The sequence below is a fragment of the Armigeres subalbatus genome, chromosome 2, assembly GCF_024139115.2.
Source record: "Armigeres subalbatus isolate Guangzhou_Male chromosome 2, GZ_Asu_2, whole genome shotgun sequence".
Classification (NCBI taxonomy): Eukaryota; Metazoa; Arthropoda; class Insecta; order Diptera; family Culicidae; genus Armigeres; species Armigeres subalbatus.
In genome coordinates, this window is record NC_085140.1 from 290,669,191 (window position 1) to 290,695,587 (window position 26,397).

The window sequence follows — 26,397 nt, forward strand, 5'->3', positions numbered from 1 at the left end:
CTAGATTAAGTCTAACCAGAGTAGGGACAGCTAGGCTCTGTTTAATGAGCAATAAATATGTTTGTATGATGCACTAAATATGGGTAGCGCATATTCATTTTGTTTGTGATCATCCCTGCTGAGAGGGAAGAGTCAAGGGTAAGAGAACAATGTTGCAAAGACTTTGGTGGCAAATTGAAGTCACACGATCAAAATTACGAGCGAAAAAAAATCGTGTAAAAACAAAATCCTGTGTATATCAAAGTGTCATGTGCTATATGCACGTAAAACAGACTCAGCATCATTTTAAGCAAACTTTAAGCGATTATCTTCATCTGATACCTAACAAGTTATACACAACAAATTGTTAAAACAATTCTTAAATAAAAATAAAGGCAAACAAAAGGCAACAATATTTTAATGTCCAATGAATTATTGTGAATGAATGTCAAAGATAATTACATTAGGAACCCAAGACTTCGTAATGATATTGTTTGCTAAATCTCAAATTTATTTATTTATTTAGTCTACATCTATACAGATAACACTGAATCAACAATTTGACGCCACAATACACGGTTCGAGGCCGCATCTCTCCATCCTCGAATACGCCCCACGCTCATAAGTCGTTCTGCACCTGGTCTGCCCATCTCGCTCGCTGCGCTCCACGTCGTCTCGTCCCTGCCGAATCGGAAGCGAACACCATCTTTGCAGGGTTGCTGTCCGGCATTCTTGCAACATGCCCTGCCCATCGTACCCTTCCGGCTTTAGCTACCTTCTGGATACTGGGTTCGCCGTAGAGCTGGGCGAGCTCATGGTTCATTCTTCGCCGCCACACACCGTCTTCTTGTACACCGCCAAAGATGGTCCTAAGCACCCGTCTCTCGAATACTCCGAGTGCTTGCAAGTCCTCCTCGAGCATTGTCCATGTTTCATATCCGTAGAGGACTACCGGTCTTATTAACGTCTTGTACATGACACATTTGGTGCGGTGGCGAATCTTTTTCGACCGCAGTTTCTTCTGGAGCCCGTAGTAGGCCCGACTTCCACAGATGATGCGCCTTCGTATTTCACGACTAACGTTGTTGTCAGCCGTTAGCATGGATCCGAGGTAGACGAATTCCTCGACCACCTCGAAGGTATCCCCGTCTATCGTAACACTGCTTCCCAGGCGGGCCCTGTCGCGCTCGGTTCCGCCCACAAGCATGTACTTTGTCTTTGACGCATTCACCACCAGTCCAACTTTTGTTGCTTCACGTTTCAGGCGGGTGTACAGTTCTGCCACCTTTGCAAATGTTCGGCCGACAATGTCCATGTCATCCGCGAAGCAAATAAATTGACTGGATCTGTTGAAAATCGTACCCCGGCTGTTACACCCGGCTCTCCGCATGACACCTTCTAGCGCAATGTTGAACAGGCACGAAAGTCCATCACCTTGTCTTAGTCCCCGGCGCGATTCGAACGAACTGGAGTGTTCGCCCGAAATCTTCACACAGTTTTGCACACCATCCACCGTTGCTTTGATCAGTCTGGTAAGCTTTCCAGGGAAGCTGTTCTCGTCCATAATTTTCCATAGCTCTACGCGGTCTATACTGTCGTATGCCGCCTTGAAATCAACGAACAGATGGTGCGTTGGGACCTGGTATTCACGGCATTTTGAAGGATTTGCCGTACAGTAAAGATCTGGTCCGTTGTCGAGCGGCCGTCAACGAAGCCGGCTTGATAACTTCCCACGAACTCGTTCACTAATGGTGACAGACGATGGAAGATGATCTGGGATATCACTTTGTAGGCGGCATTAAGGATGGTGATCGCTCGAAAGTTCTCACACTCCAGTTTGTCGCCTTTCTTGTAGATGGGGCATATAACCCCTTCCTTCCACTCCTCCGGTAGCTGTTCGTTTTCCCAGATTCTGACTACCAGTTTGTGCAGGCAAGTGGCCAGCTTTTCCGGGCCCATCTTGATGAGCTCAGCTCCGATACCATCCTTACCAGCTGCTTTATTGGTCTTTAGCTGTTGAATGGCATCCTTAACTTCCCTCAAGGTGGGAGCTGGTTGGCTTCCATCGTCCGCTGAACTGACGTAGTCATCTCCTCCGCTGCCTTGACTTTCATTGCCTGTACTCTCAGCGCCATTCAGATGTTCCTCGTAGTGCTGCTTCCACCTTTCGATCACCACACGTTCGTCCGTCAAGATGCTCCCATCCTTATCCCGGCACAGTTCGGCTCGCGGCACGAAGCCTTTGCGGGATGCGTTGAGCTTCTGATAGAACTTGCGTGTATCTTGAGAACGGCACAGCTGTTCCATCTCCTCGCACTCCGCTTCTTCCAGGCGGCGTTTCTTCTCCTGAAAAGGCGGGTCTGCTGTCTCCGCTTCCGTCTATAACGTTCCACGTTCTGCCGGGTACCTTGCTGCAGCGCGACCGCCCGCGCTGCGTCCTTCTCCTCCAGAATCTGTCTGCACTCTTCGTCGAACCAATCGTTCCGTCGACTTCGACCCATATACCCGACGTTGTTCTCCGCTGCGTCGTTAATGGCTGCTTTGACTGTATTCCAGCAGTCCTCAAGAGGGGCCCCATCGAGCTCACCCTCTTCCGGCAACGCTGCCTCGAGATGCTGCGCGTATGCAGTGGCGACATCAGGTTGCTTCAGTCGCTCTAGGTCGTACCGCGGCGGTCGTCGGTACCGAACATTGTTGATGACGGATAGTTTTGGGCGCAGTTTAACCATCACCAGATAGTGGTCAGAGTCGATGTTAGCGCCACGATATGTCCTGACGTCGATAATGTCGGAGAAGTGCCGTCCATCAATCAGAACGTGGTCGATTTGTGATTCTGTCTGCAGTGGCGATCTCCAGGTGTACCGATACGGGAGGCTGTGTTGAAAGTAGGTGCTGCGAATGGCCATATTCTTGGAGGCGGCGAAATCAATTAGTCGTAGGCCGTTTTCGTTCGTCAGCCGGTGGGCGCTGAACTTTCCAATAGTCGGTCTAAACTCCTCCTCTTGGCCAACCTGAGCGTTCAAATCTCCTATGATGATTTTGACGTCGTGGCTTGGGCAGCTGTCGTACTCACGTTCCAGCTGCGCGTAGAATGCGTCCTTATCATCATCAGTGCTTCCGGAGTGTGGGCTATGGACGTTGATTATGCTGAAGTTGAAGAACCGGCCTTTGATCCTCAACCTGCACATTCTCTCGTTGATCGGCCACCACCCGATCACGCGCCTTTGCATGTCGCCCATCACTATGAAAGCTGTTCCCAGCTCGTGTGTGCTGCCGCAGCTCTGGTAGATGGTATGATTACCTCTAAACGTTCGCACCATTGATCCCTTCCAACAAACCTCCTGCAGCGCTACGATGCCGAATCCACGGTCCTTGAGCACATCGGCGAGTATGCGTGTGCTCCCGATGAAGTTGAGAGATTTGCAGTTCCACGAACCGAGTTTCCAATCGCTAGTCCTTTTCGTCGCAGTGGTCTTCACTGATGGTTCCGGTCCGTACTCTCTTGTTGATTGTTCGTTGCTTATGATTTTTTAAAGGCTGGCCTGCAGGGCCTGACACCAAACCCCTAAATTTCCGGAGGACCATTCCTCCTTATTTCCGGTGGACCATGGTGCACAGTTTCATAGAGTCCCTCGCTGGCACTCGGACGATGATCAGCCGCCCCTAACATGGAGAACAGACGCTGTTGTGAGCCGATCCTGACATGGAGAACAGACGCTCAATAAGATTTGCACCTCCGGAGAGGAGCAAACCCCCATCCCTGTCAGCATACAACCACAGTTCCCACTGGGGTTGGTTACCCGATCTTCCCTAAGGTTGCTCGTATCCCGGCCAGCACCGCGGGAGGTAGGGATAGGAGTTGCTGGGTAAGAGGCTAAGGACCGCGAGATGGGGTCTATTTTATTCCTTCAGGTACGCGAAGTACCAATGGTACGCTTTACCCAGCATTTGCCGTGCCTCAAATATCTAATCCAATTAAAAAATTACAGCGATGTATGTCACAATTTTATCGTGCACTTAACCCTTTATTAGAGAGAAAATTTATTTTAGTAATGTAAGAACGTAATCAAAGTCGGGCTGCATTCAAAAGTACATTATTTATCTATTGATTTGCATCAAAGATTGTTTTATTTTGTAAAACGATTGCCCGGTGAACAAAAGGGATAACGCTTTCACGAGAAATTGAGACAACACAATTGCTCAGAAAAGTAATTTCGATCTAATGTCCTCAGATGCATTAGGTACATACATAGAGTAGTTGAAACATACACCGGCGATGTCGATATCGAAAATGTGGCAACATTCGATAAAAACCACGTTCAATTGATAACTGAATAATTGAATGTTCATTTCCATCGACGGTGAGAAAGTTATGATGTGCTTTTGCATTAGCGTAACTACCTCTGATGCCTAGGGGGGGCTATAGCCCCTCCATATTTTGTCTCGAAATTGACCCTCTTTTCCAAATTCTCGAACATTTTAACACCTCATCAAATTATCAGCGGTAATGTGACAAATGCAGTCTAACTACGTAAGGCATTTGCGGATCAATTACACTCATTCATATTATTCTCTTTTCTCAAGCACGTGCACGTGTTCACGTGTGAGCAACAACTCACAGTCTATGTTTAATTGCGCTCGCCTAGCGTCAGGCAGTGGATATATTTGCATACTTCGTAAATATTTTATCTATCTCAAATGAAAAAAAAATAGTGCAACTTTCCATGGATTCCGCCGAGAATCTTCCAAGAATTCTGATGAGAATCCTTTAGTGATCCTGACTGGAATGTTCCAGGGACTCCGATGGGAATCTCTAGATATTTCGACAGGAATCCTTCAAGAATACCGATGGGAGCCTCCAAGGATCATGAAGGGAATCCACCAGGAATTTCGACGGGCATATTTCAGGAATTTGAAGGGGAATATTCCAGGAATTTCAATATGATGGTTCCAGGTATTTCATGTACAATGTTCCAGGGATGAAGACGCATATCGTCGAAGGATACCGGAGCAATCCGTCCAAGGACTTCGAAGCAAATCGTCGAGTGACTCCGAACTAATCCTTCAGTTATTTCGAAAAGAATTCTCCAGCGATCCCGACGGGAATCCCCCAAGGATGTTGAAGCAAATCTTAGAAGGATTCATCAATCATCAAAGGATTTCGAAGCACATCGTCGAATGGGTCTAAAAAAAATTCGTTAAGGGACTCTATGAGAAATTCTGAAGCAATCCGTCGATGTATTCCGAAACGAAACGTCGAATGATTCTGAAGCAATTCTTCGCGGGATTCCGAAGCTAATCGTCAGCCGGATTCCTTATCGCCTAGAGATCCCAGCGCAGATCGAATCTGGAGATATTCCGGAGCAAATCAATAAGAGATTCTAAAGCAAATCCTCCATGGATTTTAAAGGATATTTTTTCACAGATTCCCAAGGGTATTGCTTAACAATACTGGAAAGAATCCAGTAGGAATTCTTCTGGATTACGATTGGAATACTTCGATGAATCCGAAAAGAATTCTTTAGAGATTGAAGTGAGAATTCTTCTCGGATTCTGATGAGAATCCTTCTCGGATGCTGATGGGAATCTTTCTCAGAATTCAGAAACAAGCTAATTTTTCTTCCACTCATTTCATTAAGTATGATAGAGTGAATATGAGAGATAACTCTTTTGTCTTCAAACTTTTTCGGTAATTCATTATGCTATATGTATGTTGAAAACTGATATCACTGCTAACTAACTTATCAAATCCTAGGGGGGCTAATTTTTTTCTAGGGAGGGCTAAGCCCCCCCTAGCCCCCCCTTATTTACGCCAATGGCTTTTGTTTATTTTGTAGGTAGAATATGCAACGAGTCAAAACTTCCTTATCATTAGCATTAGTATTAGCATTGAGCAATTCACACAAATTCGTAGGTGGTACAAGCCTGGACTATTGTATGAGGGTAGAAATGTAGAATCACTTTCATCCGTTACCACAGATATTGATTTGAGAATAATCATTATCTCTTAGATGGAAGCAATGCATTCTCCAATAGTCGAGATTTATCCTGGCCACAACATTGCGAATGCTGAGGAAGGGGAAGGATGGACACACCTACTTAAGAAAGATGCAGAGAACTCTACGACCTCTCATAGGTGTCACGGGAGGTTATAGCAGTAGGAATCGTTTTGGTAGAACGTGAAACACAGAAAGAACTTAATTAGAAAGACAAAGTAGGAAAGGGACGAGCCTGGAATTGAACCCACGATCTCCTGCTTATAAGGCAAAAGCGGTAGCCACTAGACCACCGAGCTCGTCTTCCTTATTAACTTCCTTATCACGGTGCAAAATAAACGAGCTACGATCAATCACAAAGTAGCAACTAATGGTTTGTACAGTCAGAGGTAGCGAAGTTAATGAGTACACAACAAATGCACATGTTTACTTACATATCCTTATCTATGATATAATTATTATCAGGCAATATAAACATAATCGATACCGCCTAAATTACTTGTTGACACGATCAACAATCTATGCGTAAGTACCAGTCGATATGAGACCAAAAATATTCTATTTCTACTGCAATGTTCAGTGAAGGTACGTTCGATCAGTTTGCAATTAAGTTTGGTTGGATGATGATATCCGATGATGCCGTTACCCGCACTTAGGCATATTGTACCACTAGAACCAGTTTGATACAATTCTGAGGGTTTTCTTTTCTTTTTGGCTGGAACAATCAATTCTGTCTCCTTCCCTCTCGATTTTTTTTATGGTCGATTAAAATAAATAAGTCGAGTCAAGTACGAGACACTGAAGACAGCCGCACAGTTGAAGTCCAAATACCTATCTGTAAAGATAACAAAACGTAGCGGAATTAAGACAGTCTTAGACAGTTGAAGACATTCCACTAAAAGAGCTTAAATATTTTTTCCCCAAAATAATCAAATTTGACCACAAAAAATCGATAGCGACCACAAAAAAAGGAGACAGAATTTCCTCATTCAACACCACGCCCCCTTTTATGTAGCTTTTTTATATGCTTTGAATGAATTAGCGAAAAACGTAGATTCCAAATTAGGTTGTTTACCCTAAAGCATTTTTAATGAGATACCATTTGTTTATGTTCTCATAATCTGAATGATTATGTGAACCCCCCGCCACGACATCGGGTAGCACAATCGTTGCGGAGACTCATCGCCATTGCAATGCATCAACAATAATACGTACGCGTAATTGACTGATAATAGGATGACGCTACGCAACAGCGCAACAACTACAACGGGCGTCGTCGCTTATCACTATGACAACATGCACAGGTAAATAGGGAAGCACTTACGGTAGTTTCCAGCCAGGGATTGTCGACAACAAGCTGGCTCCATTGTGTGCTCTCATCGACGGCCGCGAACCGGCACTTGGCGGCGCCATGATCTCCCACGAGGTGTCGGTTGATGATATCCTTGCCGGTGGCTTCGCGTATTGCTTTTGCGGACATTTCTTCCTAATTCTTGTTACTATGTGACGGTACAGGGGCCTTCTCCTATTTCAATGGGCGATCTTTGCGTATGGGCTGCAAGAAAAGAAGGAAACGGATGATAGGTTTTAAACGAGATGATAGAGCACACTAAATTTGCACATAATGAACCAATTTGCGAGATGTGGAAGGTGTCGAGAACGGATTGAATTAAGTCAACGAATAACTATCGGCACTAACAAGGATATTTGGTTGGAATTGGTAATCGCATGAAACTGTTGAGATTGTTATTGCTTTAATTTTTGGAAACATTTCATCATATCTTCTTCGTTCAGGAATCAGCCTTTGTTCCGAATCTGGAGCAGGCGTTCAACTTAGAGTTTGTACTGTCATTTTTACAAGGTAATAATTATAAGATCTAAGATCCGTCATAGCTCGGTAGCTCTCTAAGATCAGCAGTCCTGGACAATGCTCATGGAAGACCAACATAATAATAGTTTTCTTTGAATTGAAAGTGTTGTGCAGCATCTATTGAAGATGGTACATACGGATGCGTATGAACGAAGATTGCATCAACTGTAAAACATATCCAGGACATCAGACAATAGTGCTGTCCAATGTACAGCTCGAAGTTGTTCCTGTTCTGCTCGTTCTTTTATGTCAACAAATTGGACATTAGAGGGATGGAAATAACTTCGAGCAGATTATTGGACAGCACTAATATCCCGATCATAATTAAATCATTTGTTTGAGAAACTACATAATATATTATATTCATTTTACATAATTTCTAGAAAACAACAAAAATGTGTTTAAACTAATTGGCACCAAATCTCCCGACCTCTTTGATACAGATCAATAGTTTTTGGCAAAACTCAACACCGTGGGGCACTTCTGGTGCAAAACATGTAATCAGTAGTCCACAATTGCTCTTCAAAGTGCGTGGAGTTATGAAGTTTCTCAAACAAACGAAAAAATATCATACATTCCTGAACACCAATTTTTTTTCGTATTTTTTGCCAGAATACGTATTTTTGGACGATGATTCAGAATATATAAAAATCTCATTTTGGCCAAAAATGTTACATATGCAGTTTCTCAAACAAACGGTTCAATTGAAAGAAGGTGATGTTCTCTGCGAGCAGCTATGGATCGAGCGTATTGGAGAGAAAATTTAGGTACTGCGTAGCCCATCATAACCTGATAATAAATAAAAATTATAATAAATAAAATCCATTATAATGGAGAATTGGAACAGTCAAGCGTCCAATATTAATTCGTGTGCACGTGGAAACGTGCCCGAATAAAAAGGTGCCATTTACTGACGCTTTAATCCACAGCGAAGCAACCTAACTAACTAAAACAAATTGCTACAACTTTTGGCTAAATTTCGAAACATGGCTCGAATCTCCACAACTTATTAGTGTTGTTTTTCATAATTTGTCACCAATTTGTTTAATGCATAGTATCTTCCAAACATATGCCTCTCGTGAATAACATTTTCAGAACCGGTTTTATGATAATTTGCGACCGCATTGAAACATTATTGCTATCTTCCTGAACAAAACTAAAACTTTATCACAGACAACTATCCGATCGATGTAGGTAATCACTAAATCTGAAAGGTATTTAGCAGCCGTTTCAATTTACAAATGAATGGACTTTTTCATGACTGTAACCTAAAACCTATTCAGGACTACATAACATATTATCTTTACTTGTTTCGTACACTAAGTGTACGTGAACTTATAAGAACTTTTCACAGCTTTATGTGACAAAAGACGACCGAACAGTTGAGTATAATAATTATCCTTGACTAACAACCTCGTTCCCTGCAAAATTAAATTTTTAAAGTTCAACGAACAGACCACGTTTTGTGCATCTGTCTCCGTCATGAAAGTTAAGCATGCTGATGTGAAGATATTTTCTACGTTCGTTTGTAATGGCTAGCGTCCGATGGTCCGATGTCAATCAGACTTGTTTTTTGGGCTATCAGAAAAAGAATTTGTAGGCACGTGCGAGATGACTGGATAAAAATCATTGCATTTACGCAAGCAAGGAATAGGAAACACACTTTTGTAATAGTCACTGTAGTGTTATACCCAGTAGTGGAGGAACTAAGCCAATTCAACCACTATTTCTTGGTTTACATTACGTCTATATTTTATTTCGCTTACCTTTAGTGTGCATTCGAATGCTCATAAATTATATTTTAAGCGAAGAATGATCTGGTCGGAGCAGAACCCATCATGATTACCTAAAATGATACTCCAATTATTGGTGCAGTGTTCCAATTGTTGTAGTATTTTTTTATTTTGTGTTCCTATAGTTGCGAATCTCATTGTTTTCATACGATTTTGATGAAATTTTTAACCTGTTTTCTTTTATGTCGTGTAATGTCCTAGGATAGGGTGTGTCAATTAGTCATTAAAAATCGTACCGATTTTCTGTCAAAATCGTACCGGCTGCTGATTGGGTGTAAATGACAAACGATTACTTTGATCAGCGGTATCATATTTTCAAAAGGGCAGCTTGTTGTTACCTTGGTTGCTGGGTAATTAAATTGAAATTTATGACAAAATTCAAAAGTTTTTTTTTGTGTCTTTGTCAGCCCGAGGCTGGCTCGTCTCCGGATAAATTCAAAAGTTTGTTTTTTTCTTTTTTTGGGTAAAATAAATTTATGCTAGGCTGCAAATGATGTACGCATGATCCTTAAGAGTTATGGTAATTTAAAACACTCGATGATTCAAAGCATTATTAACCAACTTTTTACCCATTTCCATGGAAACACTTTTTCTGATAGTACGTAGCATCCTTTATTACGAATTATGTAAGAAGAGAACGAGAAAACATATTTTTTTCACATAAAGCCTGTCCAAAGCATCACTCCAAATTGATGGAATGGTGACAAATCGATTGAACATAATCGAACTGTCCGAATTGTAACGTGGACAGCCTTTATATAATTTGACGGATTTTGCATAAAAAATATTCGGCAGCACTGGCCACCACCTCGTCGCAGCAATCGACTGAGGAAACAACAAGGCAGTTGCAGTTCAATGGTCACATCCTATCCTAGGTAATGTCAGGTCAACAAATTGATAGACTATTTTATGGGTTACTGCGTCTAATGGTTCTCGACAACGATCCGACGGGCACAAGAAGGCGAGGTGCGCAGCGGGCAAGGTGGATCGATCAGGTGGAAGATGACTTGCGGAGCCTCCGTAGACTGCATGGTTGGCGTCGTGTAGCCATGGACCGAATTGAATGGGAAGACTCTTATGCTACGTTTAGACAAGGCAAGTGAATTGAACAACTCAGTTGAATTCAATTGACTTGCCAAAAGTTGAACATGTTCAACTTTCTTTTCGTTCAAGTGAATTGAATTAAGGTGTTTACACGTTCAGTTCGCGTTCGATTCAAGCGACTTGCTCAATTCACTTGCCTTGTCTAAACGTAGCATTATGCTACGTTTTGACAGGGCAAGTGAATTGAACAACTCAGTTGAATTCAATTGACTTGCCAAAAGTTGAACATGTTCAACTTTCTTTTTGTTCAAGTGAATTGAATTAAGGTGTTTACACGTTCGATTCGCGCTCGATTCAAGCGACTTGCTCAATGCACTTGCCTTGTCTAAACGTAGCATTATGCTCGAACTTCCATCGTTGTATGGAGTATTTGTTTGAGATTGCGTAATTTAAGTTAGATTAAGAAGTAATCGTCCTCCTAAACACCTTTCCTCCAATCAAATTGACGAAATTTTTGTGGATGCTTCTAGACCATCCACAAAAATTTCATTCCCGTTGGTTGAAGCTTGTGTTACGGTTTATTTAGGTTCTGTCTCAATTGGATAATTAAACTTAAAAGTGACTTTTCCATAATTAGGGTGGGTGTACCAATTGTCGCCATACATAAACACAACTATTTTAAAAAAATAAGTAAAAGGCATGTGGGTGGACTTTATATATCAAGCGAAAGATTTTACTTTCTGCTCCTTAGTACAGCTGTGAAAACCACAATAAAATTTGTTATTATCCTCAAAATTGATTAATCCATAATAGGAACGCATGCACCAGTTGTGGCACTATTCTTAATTTTGGTTCCTTTTTTGGCAAATCCCATTGTTTTCTTATGGGACTGGCTAAATAGGGACCACTAGTCCCACAACTGGTGCAAAGGACGTCAAAAATTAAGCAAAATCAATTTTTACAATTATGCTTTGCTTGTTTGGGAGGAAATCAAAGGTGTTATCGTATCATATGAATATGCTTTATCGATTTGAACTTGGTTTGCGGTGATTTGATTGGCCATTTCGCATATAAAGCACTAGTGCGACAACTGGTGCTATAGCCACAACTGGTACACCTAGCCTATCAAATAACCCTGCTCGCAGATCAAGATTACTTTTGACAGATATCGAATCATTTTCCATCGATGTCTCATTGGAATTGCTTGGTAGCACCAGCCATTCTTATGACCGGGTGTTTTTTTAATTTGCGAACTCTCACTTTTAAGTTCAATTCTCCAAATGAGAACAGACCCTTAATCTTACCTGTAAGTGACAAATGTCTGATTGGAATTGTGTATGTTCCGTTCCTGCATGTTCTGTGTTTGGGCCTGAAGATAGGCAATTAAAATTATAAGTAGAGAGATTCCCAGACACAGACTTTATATTACTGGTGCCACATGGCACAAATTAATTGAAGGTGCCCAAATAGGATCTGAATCCTACACCAAATAGAGCTATGAATACAACTACTTGGCTGTTGTAGACAAAATGCAAAACGCAAAGAGAACACATTTGCGGGATTTGACTGATGGACCAACATCCTTATTGAAACCTCGTCATATCTCGCAATGGGCAAAAACACATTGGACGCTTCTCTCAGGGCACAGAGAGACCGTCAGTTATTTTAATTTGTTAAATGTGTTAATTGTTTATTTTGCATGTTTGTAAAATAATTTTATTGTAACAAATTGTTCCAGCAATTCCATCAAAAATTCCTTCAGGAATTCCATCAGACTTTCGGTTTTCCTTCGAAAATTCCTCCGGAAATTTATACAGAAATTCCTTCATAGAGGGACATCTTAAAATTGCTTCGGCATTTTCCTCAGAAATTTCTTCGGAACTTCCTCCAAGATTTCATTCGGCTGTTTGTTCATCCTATTACACGGGGAATGCGTACCGTATAAAAAAGTTTTTAGTTCAAAATTTGAAAACCCGTGTAAAAAAAGTTGTATGATTTCTCGACAAATCATGCAAAATGGAGCAACTTTGCAAAAATTTAGTATTGGATTTTTTACTCGGCCGTGTAAAAAAAATCCGTGTAAAAACAGAATCGGGTGTAATTCCTTTACAAACACTTTAGAAAACACCTCAAGGAAGTGTTCAAAAGTGGAATTTCAACAGAGATTCCTTTGGCAATTCTTTTACGAATTTTATGGAAAACTCCTTCAGAAATCTCCTTCAAAAATTTCTTGAAAAAATCCTTCAGAAATACCTTCGTACAATACTTTGCAGATTTCTCCTGAAATTCTTTTGAAATTTCTTCGAGAGTTCCTTTAGGAGTATCTCCGAAAATTTGTTTAAGAATTCTTTCGTAAATTTCTTTAGGAATTCCTTTGGATGTGGATTCAGTAATTTTTTGTTAGGGAATTCTATCAGAACCTCTTGCAAATTTCTTCAGATAATCATTTGGGGATTCCTTTATGAATTCCTTTTAAACTTCCTTTGAAACTCCTCCCAGAGTTCCTAAGTCCCTTTGAAAATTCCTATAGAAATTCGTTCGAAAATACAGCAGATGAAAAAGTATAAGTTGCTAATATCGACCCTGTTCGCGTTACCAATATCTAGTTTGCTTGAACCTAGCTAGCAGCCAATACAGGTTTAAGGTACACCGGGGCAAGTTGAAATGCGGGGTAAGTTGAAACGGAAGCTGTAATTCAGATAGGAAACGACCGAATGCTGTTATAATTTTTCAACAAACTACTCGCCTAAACGCTCCTTCTGACTGCCATTCCCGAAAGATTGCAACTTTCAAAACCAATCCATGCCATTGTTTATTTTTCGCCCTTTGCAAAATCCAAACCAACTATTTGACGCGCCAATGAAACAGGTCTCAAAACGATGTTTGGAAGAGTTTTTTCATCAAATTTTCACGGTAGGTAGGTAGGTAGGTAGGTAGGTAATCATTCAATGTTGAATAAGCATAATGATTATGAAAAATCGATGAAAGACCCGTTTAAATTTTTGTATTTTGGTTGTTTGATATTTAAATAGAAATGCGTGGTGCGGGGCAAGTTGAAACAACGATTCAAAACGTCACCCTCGCAATTAAAAGTATTTTTTTTTCAAAATTCGACATGGTCCGTAAATACATACATTCAAAAAACATAAATTTATAAAACATGCAAACTTCTGAACGTAAATTTCATAAATTTCCGCCCATACCGTCATGAATGCAAGCCTCCTACAATCTCCACTAGAATGAAAAAGGGTCATGTTTAAACTGCAGTTTTGAGATTCTTAAACTACTGAGCACTGACTCTCAGAAAAATAAAACATAGAGTACATTTCAGTACATTTCGTTAACTCCACCTTTTACTTCCCCAGTTGCCTATTTCTCTAATCGAAGAGTTTATAAGAGATATGATGGCTGGTTAATTAATGTGCATTTATGAAGAACCCACAGCCGAATTAATCAACTGCGCAATATACAAGTGAACCAAATAATGAAGCATCCTGAATAATAATCCGAGTGGTCACCAGTAGGAGGAAATCAATTTGATAAATTTTCAGCGTAGTGCGTTCTCCAGAATTTGGTCTCTGAAAATACGCTTGTGACTTTGTTGTACACTGCCCTTATTCGCATACGTCATTCGTCATTTTCGCCGACTTGAGAAATTTGCCGTTGAATTTATCAAACTTGAAATACAAAAAAATCTAATAAATTGAAAAAAAGGTATCTTTCCAAGAATTGACATAATATTCTTTACCCGTATTTATACGTGTTAATTGACCCACAATTAAATGGACCATACTTAAGTTTATTTTTTGTGTAAAAGAGTACCTATCAAAAGCTGGAATCTGATTTTTATGAGAGTAAATATCAAGATGAGACAACAAAAGTGGGATTTGTTTTCAAATTTCTAGAACCAAGCCTACTATTTTATCAGTTTTTCTTAAACAAGAGACAATTTTAAGCTAATTACTGAAAGAAAATCAAAATCATCAAAAACTTACATGGGACTCTTATGCGAATCCTGCCAGTATTATAGTCGCCTTTACAAACTCGTGCTTCTTGAGTCTACTGAGTACATACATTTTGTTATTAATACGGCAAAATTAGCTTACGTCTAAATATAACGCAGTGTTTCAACTTGCCCCGATTCGCGGGGCAAGTTGAAACGATGCATATTAAAAAATAATTTAAATATAAAAAATATTTAAAAAGAAGTTTGTCAAGGTTGCTTATTTTTTATGTATAATATTTGGCTCGAACTAGCAAACACCGCAAACGGATTCAAAATATATCAAAGGGTGATTTTTTTACAGCACTTCGAATTTCAACTTTGAAAAAACCGTTTCAACTTGCCCCGGTGTACCTTACTTTAAGGTTCAAATCGATGCTGGTGATGAAACCAAACATGCACTAAACACAACAAACGGCCAAGTTAAGCTTTTCGAAGCATATTTTGGCAACATAATTTGAATGGTTACAGCGCCACTAGGGTTCTAGTATTCATTTATTTATTTATCATCAGACTAAGGTCGGAGTGGCCTGTGCTGCACATAAAAGACTTCTCCATTCAGCTCGGTTTAAGGCTGCACTTCGCCAACCACGCAGTCTGCGGAGGGTCCGCAAGTCGTCCTCCACCTGATCGATCCACCTTGCCCGCTGTGCACCTCGCCTTCTTGTTCCCGTCGGATCGTTGTCGAGAACCATTTTCACCGGATTACTGTCCGACATTCTGGCTACGTGCCCGGCCCACCGCAGTCTTCCGATTTTTGCGGTGTGAACGATGGATGGTTCTCCCAACAGCTGATGCAACTCGTGGTTCATTCGCCTCCTCCACGTACCGTCCGCCATCTGCACCCCACCATAGATGGTACGCAACACTTTCCTTTCGAAAACTCCCAGTGCGCGTTGGTCCTCCACGAGCATCGTCCAGGTCTCGTGTCCGTAGAGAACTACCGGTCTTATAAGCGTTTTGTAGATAGTCAGTTTGGTACGGCGGCGAACTCTATTCGATCGGAGCGTCTTGCGGAGTCCAAAGTACGTACGATTTCCAGCCACTATGCGTCTCCGAATTTCTCTGCTGGTATCGTTATCGGCGGTCACCAGTGAGCCCAAGTACACGAATTCTTCAACCACCTCGATTTCGTCACCACCGATAGAAACTCGTGGTGGGTGGCTCCCATTGACCTCTCTTGAGCCTCTTCCTATCATGTACTTCGTCTTCGACGTGTTGATGACTAGTCCAATCCTTTTAGCTTCGCTTTTCAGTCTGATGTAGGCTTCCTCCATCCTCTCAAAGTTACGTGCCATGATATCAATGTCGTCGGCGAAGCCAAATAACTGGACGGACTTCGTGAAGATCGTACCACTCGTGTCAATCCCTGCCCTTCGTATTACTCCTCCAAAGAGATGTTGAATAGCAGACACGAAAGACCATCACCTTGCCGTAACCCTCTACGGGTTTCGAAGGGACTCGAGAATGCCCCTGAAACTCGAACTACGCACATCACCCGATCCATCGTCGCCTTGATCAACCGTATCAGTTTATCCGGAAATCCGTTTTCGTGCATTAGCTGACATAGCTGGTCCCGATCGATTGTATCATATGCGGCTTTGAAGTCGATAAATAGATGATGTGTGGGCACGTTGTATTCGCGGCATTTCTGCAATACCTGACGTATGGCGAACACCTGGTCTGTGGTAGAGCGTTCACCCATAAATCCCGCCTGGTACTGCCCAACGAACTCTCTTGCAATTGGTGTTAGTCGACGGCATAAAATTTGGGAGAGTACCTTGTAGGCGGCGTTCAGCAATGTGATTGCGCGGTAGTTGCTACAATCCAGCTTATCGCCCTTTTGTAGATGGGACACACGACACCTTCCATCCACTCCTGCGGCAGAACCTCATCCTCCCAAACCTTGGTAATCACCCAGTGCAGCGCTCTAGCCAGTGCTTCACCACCGTGTTTAAACAGCTCTCCTGGTAGTTGGTCAACTCCAGGGGCTTTGTTGTTTTTCAGCCGGCCGATCTCCTCCTGGATTTCCTGGAGATTCGGAGCCGGAAGTCGCATGTCCTGCGCGCGTGCTCCTAGGTTCATTACCATGCCGCCACCGTTGTCTGGCATATCGCCATTCAGGTGCTCTTCGTAGTGCTGCCGCCACCTTTGGATCACCTCACGCTCGTTCGTAAGAAGGTTCCCGTTTATGTCCTTACACATATCGGTTCTAGTATTCATGTTTCTACTAAAAATACTTTCGGAAAATGCTTCGGACATTCTTTTGAATTAAGAATTGAAATTGCTTAGGATTTTTTAGGAATTCATTTGAAAATTTCTCTAGGAAAATTTTTGAAAGCGGCTTAAGTAATTGTTCCGACTATTCCTTAAGAGATTTAAATAAACTCCTTCAGAAATTCTTTCGAAACTATTTTTGGAATTCCTAGAGAAAATTGTTCAATGTATTTATATGCAAATTCCTCTAGTAGCTTTTTCGGAAATTCCTTTGGATATTCCAAAAGAAACTCTTTCAGAAATTCCGTCCAGCCTTCGGAAATTCTTTCAAAAAATATTTTGGAGTTCCTTTGAGGAATTCTTTGAGGAAAACTTTTGAAATTCCGTTAAAAATGCCTTTGGAAAAACAATTCGCAATTTTCTCGAGATTTGTTTTTTTTGCAAAACTCTTTCAAATTCCATTAATTTTTTTTAAGATCCTTTCACGTTTTCCTTCAGCAATTCCTTAAAGAATATTACGCTAATAATTCCTATGGACACTCCTTTATTGATTCATTCGGAAATTTCATCAGAAATTCCTTTGAAAAATCCTTAGCGTTTGTTTTAATTTTTTAATACATTTTAGAATTTTTTCAAAAGAATTCTCAAAAAAAAAAATACGAGACTATCCCTAACCGATTCCTTTAGATTTCTCTGGAACTTGCTTGGTATTGTTTGCAGGAGATGGCAAAATGTTTTTGCCTTTCTCGTACAACTAAGTTGTACCGAAAGGCTATCATTTCACTCCGAAAACGAACTTTTTATAGAAGCCTCTGAGACCCATAGTATTATATACCAATCGACTCAGCTCGACGAACTGAACAAATGTCTGTCTGTCCGTGTGTATGTGTGTGCACAAAAGCTATAAAAAACATAAGACAACTTTTCGTATAGTAATCCTTAACCGATTTTCTCGCAACAAGTTTCATTCGACAGGGGTCAAAGCCTTGTTGATCACTATTGAATTTTATAACGATCGGTCATTGCGCTTCAAAGTTATTAAGAAAATGGTACATCGGACCATATAAACCCCATATAAGGTTGGTGTCTTAACTAAATGCGAGAAAGGCACCACCAACGCTAGGTGGATTAATCTGGGTTTTTTAGTGCCAGTGACATTGTCAAATTTGAGTTGACAACTGTAAAAAATATTGAGTTTTAGAGCTTCGCGGGAATATGTTGATGTAGTTTGTACGTCGTTTACAATAAATGTAAAAAAAATCACAGGAAATTAGTTTGCTTTGAACCTTCATAAAAATTATATGAAACAACGAAAACATTGAAAAACTTTGAACCCATTTCTCTCAAAACTAGGTTTTTGTCACTTAAACCCCTTTTCGTTTGACCCCCTCAAATGTAAAATACATTCTAAATTGTATGATTGGATTGCTACATTTATCCAATGTTATAGATCATTTTCATATTTTGGGAAAGTTTCACGCATATTAATTATTGGGCCAACTATCGAGAAAAGTGAATGGATTAATGTTCAAAGTAAGTAAGGAATGTCTCTATAAATTCCCCAGGAATTCTTTCGGAAACCCCTTCACTAGGGTGGCTCAAAAAACACTTTTTCAAATTTTTTGATGGGCCGCCCTCTTATTCGGTTCTATTTAATGCCCTGATGCTCTGGACAAAATTTCAGCCAAATCGGTCAACGTTTGGGCAGTGCTAAACTCGTTGGAAGTTTATATGGAAAAATGTATGCAGAAACATCCAAAAACAGTGATTTGCAGTTGGACGGCACAATTTACGATCAAGAACCATGATACTCATTCAGTTCTTGTAAAATAAAGTATAGAATGTTATGCTGAAAACCGCGAGAAGATTAGAGTTTATTACGCAAAGATATTAGCATTTTACTGGAGTGTTGTAGGGGTGAATTTATTTCTTTTCAAAGGTAAAAGAAACGAAATTTGCTCAAACCCCACTGCAGAGAAATGCTAATAACTCAGCCGGGCAAACTCGAATCTTCTCGCGGTTTTCTGCATAACATTCTGTATTAAATTCTCCAAGATCTGAATGAGTATCATAGTTCTTCATCGTAAGTTGTGTAGTCCAGCTGCAATTTACTGTTTTTGGATGTTTCTGCATACATTTTTCCATATTCCATTTCCAGATATTCCAACGAGTTTAGCATCGCCTAAACGTTGACCGATTTGGCTGAAATTTTGTCCAGAGCATCAGGGCATCAAATAGAACCGAATAAGAGGGCGGCCCATCAAAAAATTTGAACAAAGTTTTTCCCATACTAATTTGAGCCACCCTACCCTTCACCCTTCAGTGATTATCAAAAACGGCGGATTTTTTACGAAACGATTTTAACGTATATAATCAAATTTCAGGGTAAATATTCATTTTTGTGTCACTGTAACTGTAACATTTTTGTAACACTGTATGAAATTTCGGCGTATACAATTGCGGGAGATTTTAACCCTTCCGTTACCAACCCTACTTTTGAAAACGAAAATAAAAATCTTTTTGGCTGTAACTTTTTTGTCTTTCGACATTTTTTTCGCAACTTTTACCAAAAGGAGCGGAATTTAATCAAATTTCAGGGGCTCTATGGATTTTTAGGACTATCCACTTGATACCGGATATTTCCGGATTTAAAATGGGTGTTAGCTTTTGGCCATATGCCAGAACGCATACTTCGGAAATGATTATTTTAGATATTCTGAAGAGAAACGACGCATAAACTATACCAAATTTGATCAGGAATTTGATCGGTCCGAAATATGGCCTGTATTCCGGAATCCGGACATACTTCATGATTTCAAAAGTTATGGCATTCTATCCAGTTTTATCCAGCGAGCGGTAATGGCCGCCAGTTTGCCTGCGGGTTAGTCTCTGATTTGACGTTTGTGGAGGTCAACTGCACCCACCGTTCGAGCATTTTGATCAATGTGGTATATAAGAAGGCTTGAATTCACTTAATGAGCACCTTCTTATATGCCACATTGGTCAGAATGCTCGAAGCAGTGGGTACAGTTGACCTCCAAAAAAGCCTAATCAGAGACTAACCCGCAGGCAAGCTGGCGGCCGTTACCGTTCGCGGAAAACTGGATAATAGTTTTGTATTTCCTGGACCGTATTTGAACCGATTGGAACCAGTAAACTGATTAACCATGAATCGGTTCAAGGGTCAATTTCGGGAAATAGGCAAACCGCAACATGCGGCGTATCAAACTTCATGATTTCAAAAGTCATGACATTCTTTAGTAGTTTTGTACTTCCTGGAATGTTTTTGAACCGATTGGAACCGAAAAACCATCGTGAAGATAAACAATTAATCGCTCAAAATGAGCGATTGTTCATTTAAATTTGTACTGAAACGCCAACGAAGGGGCAACAATGGAGCAATTCGTTGAATGTCATATAAAAAAAATCATGATCAGTGTCAAATGAGAATGCATTACGCACAGCCATAGCAAAGAAGGCCCATGCTATAGCTGGATATGCAACAGCAGCTTCAAGTTCAAATACAGAATGCTTTTGCCCGTCACAATACGAGTCAGCACTAATCTACCCAGTTCCAGGGCATTAAATAGAACCGCACTAACCTGCCCTACGACAAGTGAAAAAGGCTAAACTGACACTGACGTCTTTTGTCACTAGACGAGTCAGCACTGCTCCACCAAGCCGCAACCCTACACACACGTATCTCGACCTCAACAGTAAAAGAACGTTCTAATTGCATAATATTTGGCTCGAATCACGAGTACAAGACACTGATAACGGTCCCACCTTCGAGGTCGAAACACGTATCCTTAAAGCCACAATCAAGCAGCGAAACCAAATGGAACTGCACTATCCCATTCCATTACTGACAAACAAATATTTCACAAAAAAAAATCCATTTTTTTAATTCAAAAAGTAGACGGAGATGTAGGAAGTTTAAGATGAAATAAAATCTCCGGGAATCATCTGGCATCACTTTCTCCAAATTACTTCATCAATTAACAGTAGTGATATTTACTTTAACAAGCAAAACTATAAAATGGATCCTTTTTTGGCAGGCATTACATAAAACTTATCACTGCGACATATCCCTTAGGGCCCCTCCTTAGCCGTGCGGTAGAATGCATGGCTACAAAGCAAGACTATGCTGAGGGTGGCTGGGTTCGATTCCCGGTGCCGGTCTAGGTAATTTTCGGTTTGGAAATTGTCTCGACTTTCCTGGGCATAAAAGTATCATCGTGTTAGCCTCATGCAAAAATGGTAACTTGGCTTAGAAACCTCGCAGTTAGGAACTGTGGAAGTGTTTAATGAACACTAAGCTGCGAGGAAGCAATGTCCCAGTGAGGTTAATGTAATGCCAATGAAGGAGAAGAGATCCCTTAGAGTTGTTTTTTTAACAAAACTTATTTAAAAATAAATTTAGAAACTGTTTATTTTACTCTACAGTAAGGGTCTGCTTATAAATCCAAACATGCTCAGATCATTATTTCCCGCTTATCCCGACTAGATAGACATCCTGCCATACCCCATGGTGCAAAAAAAAAATTCATCTTAGTTTATAATTTTCCATTGCCTCCTATTGCTTCAAATTGTATATTATGTTGAACTAAACAATGAAATAGAAGAAATTACACCAGAACAGATTTCTGATCGGGCCAAACAAACTCGTCGTTTTTAAATTGCCAATTCTCTCTCACCCTTTCACGAGCTCAGAGCCTTAAAACTTCGATTAGCGAATCGAAATGATTTAGGCTAAGAATTTATGTAGCAACATTTCTATGATACCTGAGGGTTTACTTATCTATAATGATTCCTTAAACCTTCGAAAGATTATTCATTCTGTTTATCTTTACCGAAACTAGAAACTTTTTCGTAAAACATGCACAAAGATAACACCACTGAGTTGAGAAAAATAGACAAAAACGTTGAGTAATCAAAAAATCAAGTTCCCCGCCATCTGACCAAACAAATGCCACGAACGAAACGGAGCTCAACGGTCGATATCACACACCGCGAATCGCACTTCTTTTCCTGAACCAAACTGAAGATTTCAGACGAAAACTATCCACGTGCCACTTTCACTTGTAACGACCAGAGACAACACGACACCGACAGATTACGGAACGCCAATAACGAGGCTACGATGCTAGTGCACAAAGAGACTCTATTCGGTAATAGCACTTTATGCAAGCCAACAAACCTGACCACTACTCGTGTCTCACCTAGGCCACAGTAATTCCACTTTGCACGATGGTCTTCCGCAACTCTGGCTGGTCCCCAGACAATGTTGATGCTAGCCGAACACCGAATTGCAACACCACGAAAACCGGTCAAAGAACCAATGAAACCAATCAATGACTTCCGAAGCAAACGCTCAGCTGGAGCTGGAATTACGATCCGAACTCTCGCGCGGTTCCCTGGTAACTGACTGACTGAGTGACTTACTGAGCCCAACGACGATGACGGGCGGCGGCTGGCTGACTTAAACGTGTCGAACATCAGAGTAAGCAGGCAGCGTGCTGGTGGCTTGCGTAAACCGTTTACAAGCACCTTCAATGACCGACCGGTCGGACGTTCAGTTTTTCTGTCTGTTTTTGCAATCCATTTCTTCGTTTCGTGGCCCATCCTCATTGTTTGTATGTGGTGATGCGTGGAAATATTCGCGTAGATAGTGGAGGTAAGCCAATCATCGAATGAAAGCACCACCAGCGAAGACGCATAGACCCGACAACGCAAACGGCAGCGGTCAACAAGATTACGCCGCCAAGTGAACACGTAATCCGGAATAGACGAATTTCTTTTGCATTATCTTTCTTTGAATTGGCGCGACCTCATCGGTAGATCATACCCGCACACTCAACTGACCATAATAATAATGTGTCAGTAAACAGTCAGGTTTTAAAAACGTGTCCCCGTCGTGCATGTAACCGATGCGATGTGGTGCGATCTAGAAAGTGACCTCAGAAATGTATCAGCAGAGGTGGTGCGAATTATTCCAGCCGCAAAACATCCTACGAGAAGAAGGCTAACATTTGTCTATGGTGATTGCGATAAGGTAGTTCTCGAGATTTTTTATGTGCAATTTTCTCAATCGAAAGGTTGACTCAAGGTGTAAGTGAAGTAGAAACAAACGTCTAACAACGTGCACTTGTGACCAATATGAGGGTGCTGCATGACGCTAGCTGGGTTGAGACTTGATATTGATATCGGCCGCGTCGCATGTGCGATGCGGGTGAACAGCTGATGCAATTTGGAACATCAGCTGTTATTTCTACGACGGTCAGCTGTTTTTTTACGACGGCAATCATAACCATTTTGGTGAAGTTCAAATCTTCAATGTCTTATACGTTCAAAATAATCCTTAGGTTATATAGTCAAGGTCTAATATAACGAAGAAAGCTTTAAGAATTCCTGTAGGATTATTAAAAACCCAGATTAATCCACCTAGCGGTGGCGATGCCTTTCTCGATGCAATCGTTTGGTTTCGCCTTAGTATGATACACACAATAAAAAATTGCCTACATTACAACTCTTGCAAACGCTGTATAGCGAATCAACCAACCAAGCTTATATGCTGCGACACACCATTTTCTTCATAACATTTGAACGCAATGACCGATCGTGATTTCATGATTTCATGATCAACTAGGGTTTGTCCCCCGTCGAATGCAACTTGTTGCGAGAAAATCGGTTAAGAATTACTATATGAAAAAGTGGTTAATGTATTTAAGGCAGGCATTGCATTTTATCCCATCATTCGATCTTCTGAGCAAAGATACTGATGATATCCAGGGATATCGATCTTAGTTGTCTATCTGCTCAGTAAACAACGTGCAATGTTCGCCATGGAGAAACATTTTTTCACTGTTTTTGTTGTAGCAACGCCCTCGCAACGTGAACAAACCCCGAAACACGCTGGCTATCTGGATCATCATTGAATGCTCAAATGATAATATCTTTCCAGAGTGCTCTTTGATTAGGGATAATATCTTTGCATAAGCAAAGATAATATCCTGTGCTCAGATGATATTGCAATTGGTTAAGGTTTTAGGAAACCAAAGCTCGCTAAGCGTTCACAAGGAAGAGCTGTCCTATCAATAGGACGCTGGTATAATATGAGCTAAGAACAAAACCAATATGTCACGAGGATGTGATGTGTACTTAGCCTTTGGTACACCTTTGGTAAGTAGACATTCTTCCGCAAACTGACTATGTACCCCATAATAAGCCTGTGAGATGTGTTGTCGTGCGGTTTTGATTGCACATGCAGTTGGAAACAACGGAAGAAGTCAATGTTTACCATCTACAATAACAATATCTTGTTATTGTAGATTAGTCATAGTCTAAAGAGACCCCATCGTTCTCTTGTGCTGTGAGGTTTTCTTTTCTCTTTGCTAAAGGATGTTTTTAATACTACCCGAAGCTATTTTAATTTCCATAGTGCTTATCAGCGCTATTAGTACCTGCTTCCATTACGATCTTTGTGGACCCGTGCCTTCATTTTACTTTGGACCCGTTTGCGGAAGTTAAATTCCGACAAGCAGTGGTAATCCTGCAAGGACACCGTTCTGTAAAAAAACCTCTTAAAATATCACGTCAGCAATGAGCATTAACAAAAACAAGAGGAAAGGGAAGTATCTAATTTCTCCACTTCCTTCAAAGAAACAAGCCAGAAATAGTGACTGCCGGGATCCTTTGATGATCGCAAACGTCTTCTCCAGTATTTAACTGAGAAGCGGCATAAATTTTTCACGTACGACAGCATAACTGAACGATTGTTCAAAGTCGCCTTCAAAAATCTCCGCAGTGATGATAAATCACTGAATGAGATTAAAATTGAAATTTCTCAATTACTTTGATTTGTACCAGTCCACAATAGGAAATCCCCATATAAAGAAATGCCCAAAACTACCAAAAGGGTAATTTTCGATTTGGACATGTAGAATGCGATGAATGCGCAGCTTATAACATATATTTTTATAATCAGAACGGTTTTGATTTTCTAATTTTTTTAGGAAGGGGTGGAGGGCGTTCAAACTGGCCCCTCCTAGAAATTACATTTTTTTGTTTTTTTTTAGGAAAACGGGTAACGTTGCCATATTTTCGTCTCAAAAGAAACATATTTATATATCGTTACAAAGCTCTTGAACCGAACTACACAATAGGCTTGATTATGTAATAATAGCTCCTTCCAGAATTTAGTTTTTAGAAGTTCTGTAAAAGCATATTTTACGCAACATTTAACGAACAATACAGTTTGGTACCCCTCAGTACCCCGCAGTAAAATATCATGCACAACTCTTAAGCTTTGAGGACCATGAATAAAATTCTGAAATGAACAAATGAAGCTTGGTTCATGTAATAAAAAGATATAACAAAAAGATGCAATGCATGCTGGTTTTTAATTTGTTCAAAAATATCTCGCGCTTAGTTTCATAGGGGCGTAACTGTATTGATCGATTTCTCTTAATCGATTTTATATTTTGTTAATAACTCATTTGTTTCAAAAGCTACAACCGTGATTTTTGATTCTGGTGCACGATAAAATCATCCTTTATCACACCAAACCATTAAATCATCGACAAACTAGCGCAATTCGGTACAATAATAAAAAGAAAACATCGACGAAGAGAAATCGATCAATACAGTTACGCCCCTATGAAACTAAGCGCGAGATATAATTGTGAACCTATTTTGTTATAGGGTAACCGTACCCTTAGTGGAGGTAGCACCAATAGTGGAGGTAGTGGGGTTTTATTGAGGTTTATCATATTTATAGACTTTACGATGGTTTCAGTTCATGCGTCGTGCTTTAAATATCCTGTTAAATGCAACTTACGTTAATATTTCGCTTGAAAAACTATTGAAAACAATGTTTTTCCTTAACAAAATTGACTCCCTTGCACCTATAGTGGTGCAACTGTATCAATAGTGGCGAGTCTCATAAGAAACCAATGGATAGCACCACTATAGTAACCAACAGTAATTTTTACCGCCACTAAAGGAACAGTGTACCCATAGTGGTGCAAGCAATATTTGGTAATTGTTGATGTTAAATGACATCTATCTCATTTTTGTTAGTAAATTTATTAGTTTATCTATTGACTAAGATAATAAAGCAGTAAATTTCCCATAATTTTAAATTTTTAAAAAATATTTTCTTTCGTGGATCTACTAATACCTCCACTATTGGTACCGTTACCCTACGGATAATTTGCAGAGACCCTGTATCATGTAATCGGGGTGGCAGATTGATGCTGCGTATATGGCCTGATCATATATATCACCGTATATATCACCTGATCAGCATGGATTCTACCCTAAAAGGTCGATCTCAACTAATCTCGTTCCATTTGTATCGTTGTGCCTGCGTAATATGGAGCTAGGAGCCCAAGTGGATACAGTTTATACAGATATGAAAGCTGCTTTCGATCGAGTTGATCACGATATATTGCTTGCGAAACTGATAAAGCTAGGCGTCTCTCCAGATTTAGT

The 26,397-nt window shown here is 40.6% G+C and overlaps 1 protein-coding gene across 6 annotated transcripts in view; it reads right to left on the reverse strand.

Moving 5' to 3' along the window:
• The window catches only part of LOC134212395 (ATP-citrate synthase), an 86,886-nt gene that overhangs the window by 22,943 nt on the left and 37,546 nt on the right, over positions 1–26,397 (reverse strand). For 3 of the 6 annotated variants that reach the window (XM_062690190.1, XM_062690189.1, XM_062690185.1), the window contains exons 1-2: positions 22,125–22,335; positions 7,300–7,530 (exon numbers count right to left, since the gene is read on the reverse strand). In XM_062690190.1, coding sequence (XP_062546174.1) covers positions 7,300–7,455 — 156 coding nt within the window. In that variant the 5' untranslated portion in view covers positions 7,456–7,530; positions 22,125–22,335. Of the gene's footprint in view, positions 1–7,299; positions 7,531–22,102; positions 22,336–26,397 lie in introns of those variants that run through there. The other 3 variants (XM_062690186.1, XM_062690187.1, XM_062690188.1) reach the window with 2 other exon arrangements.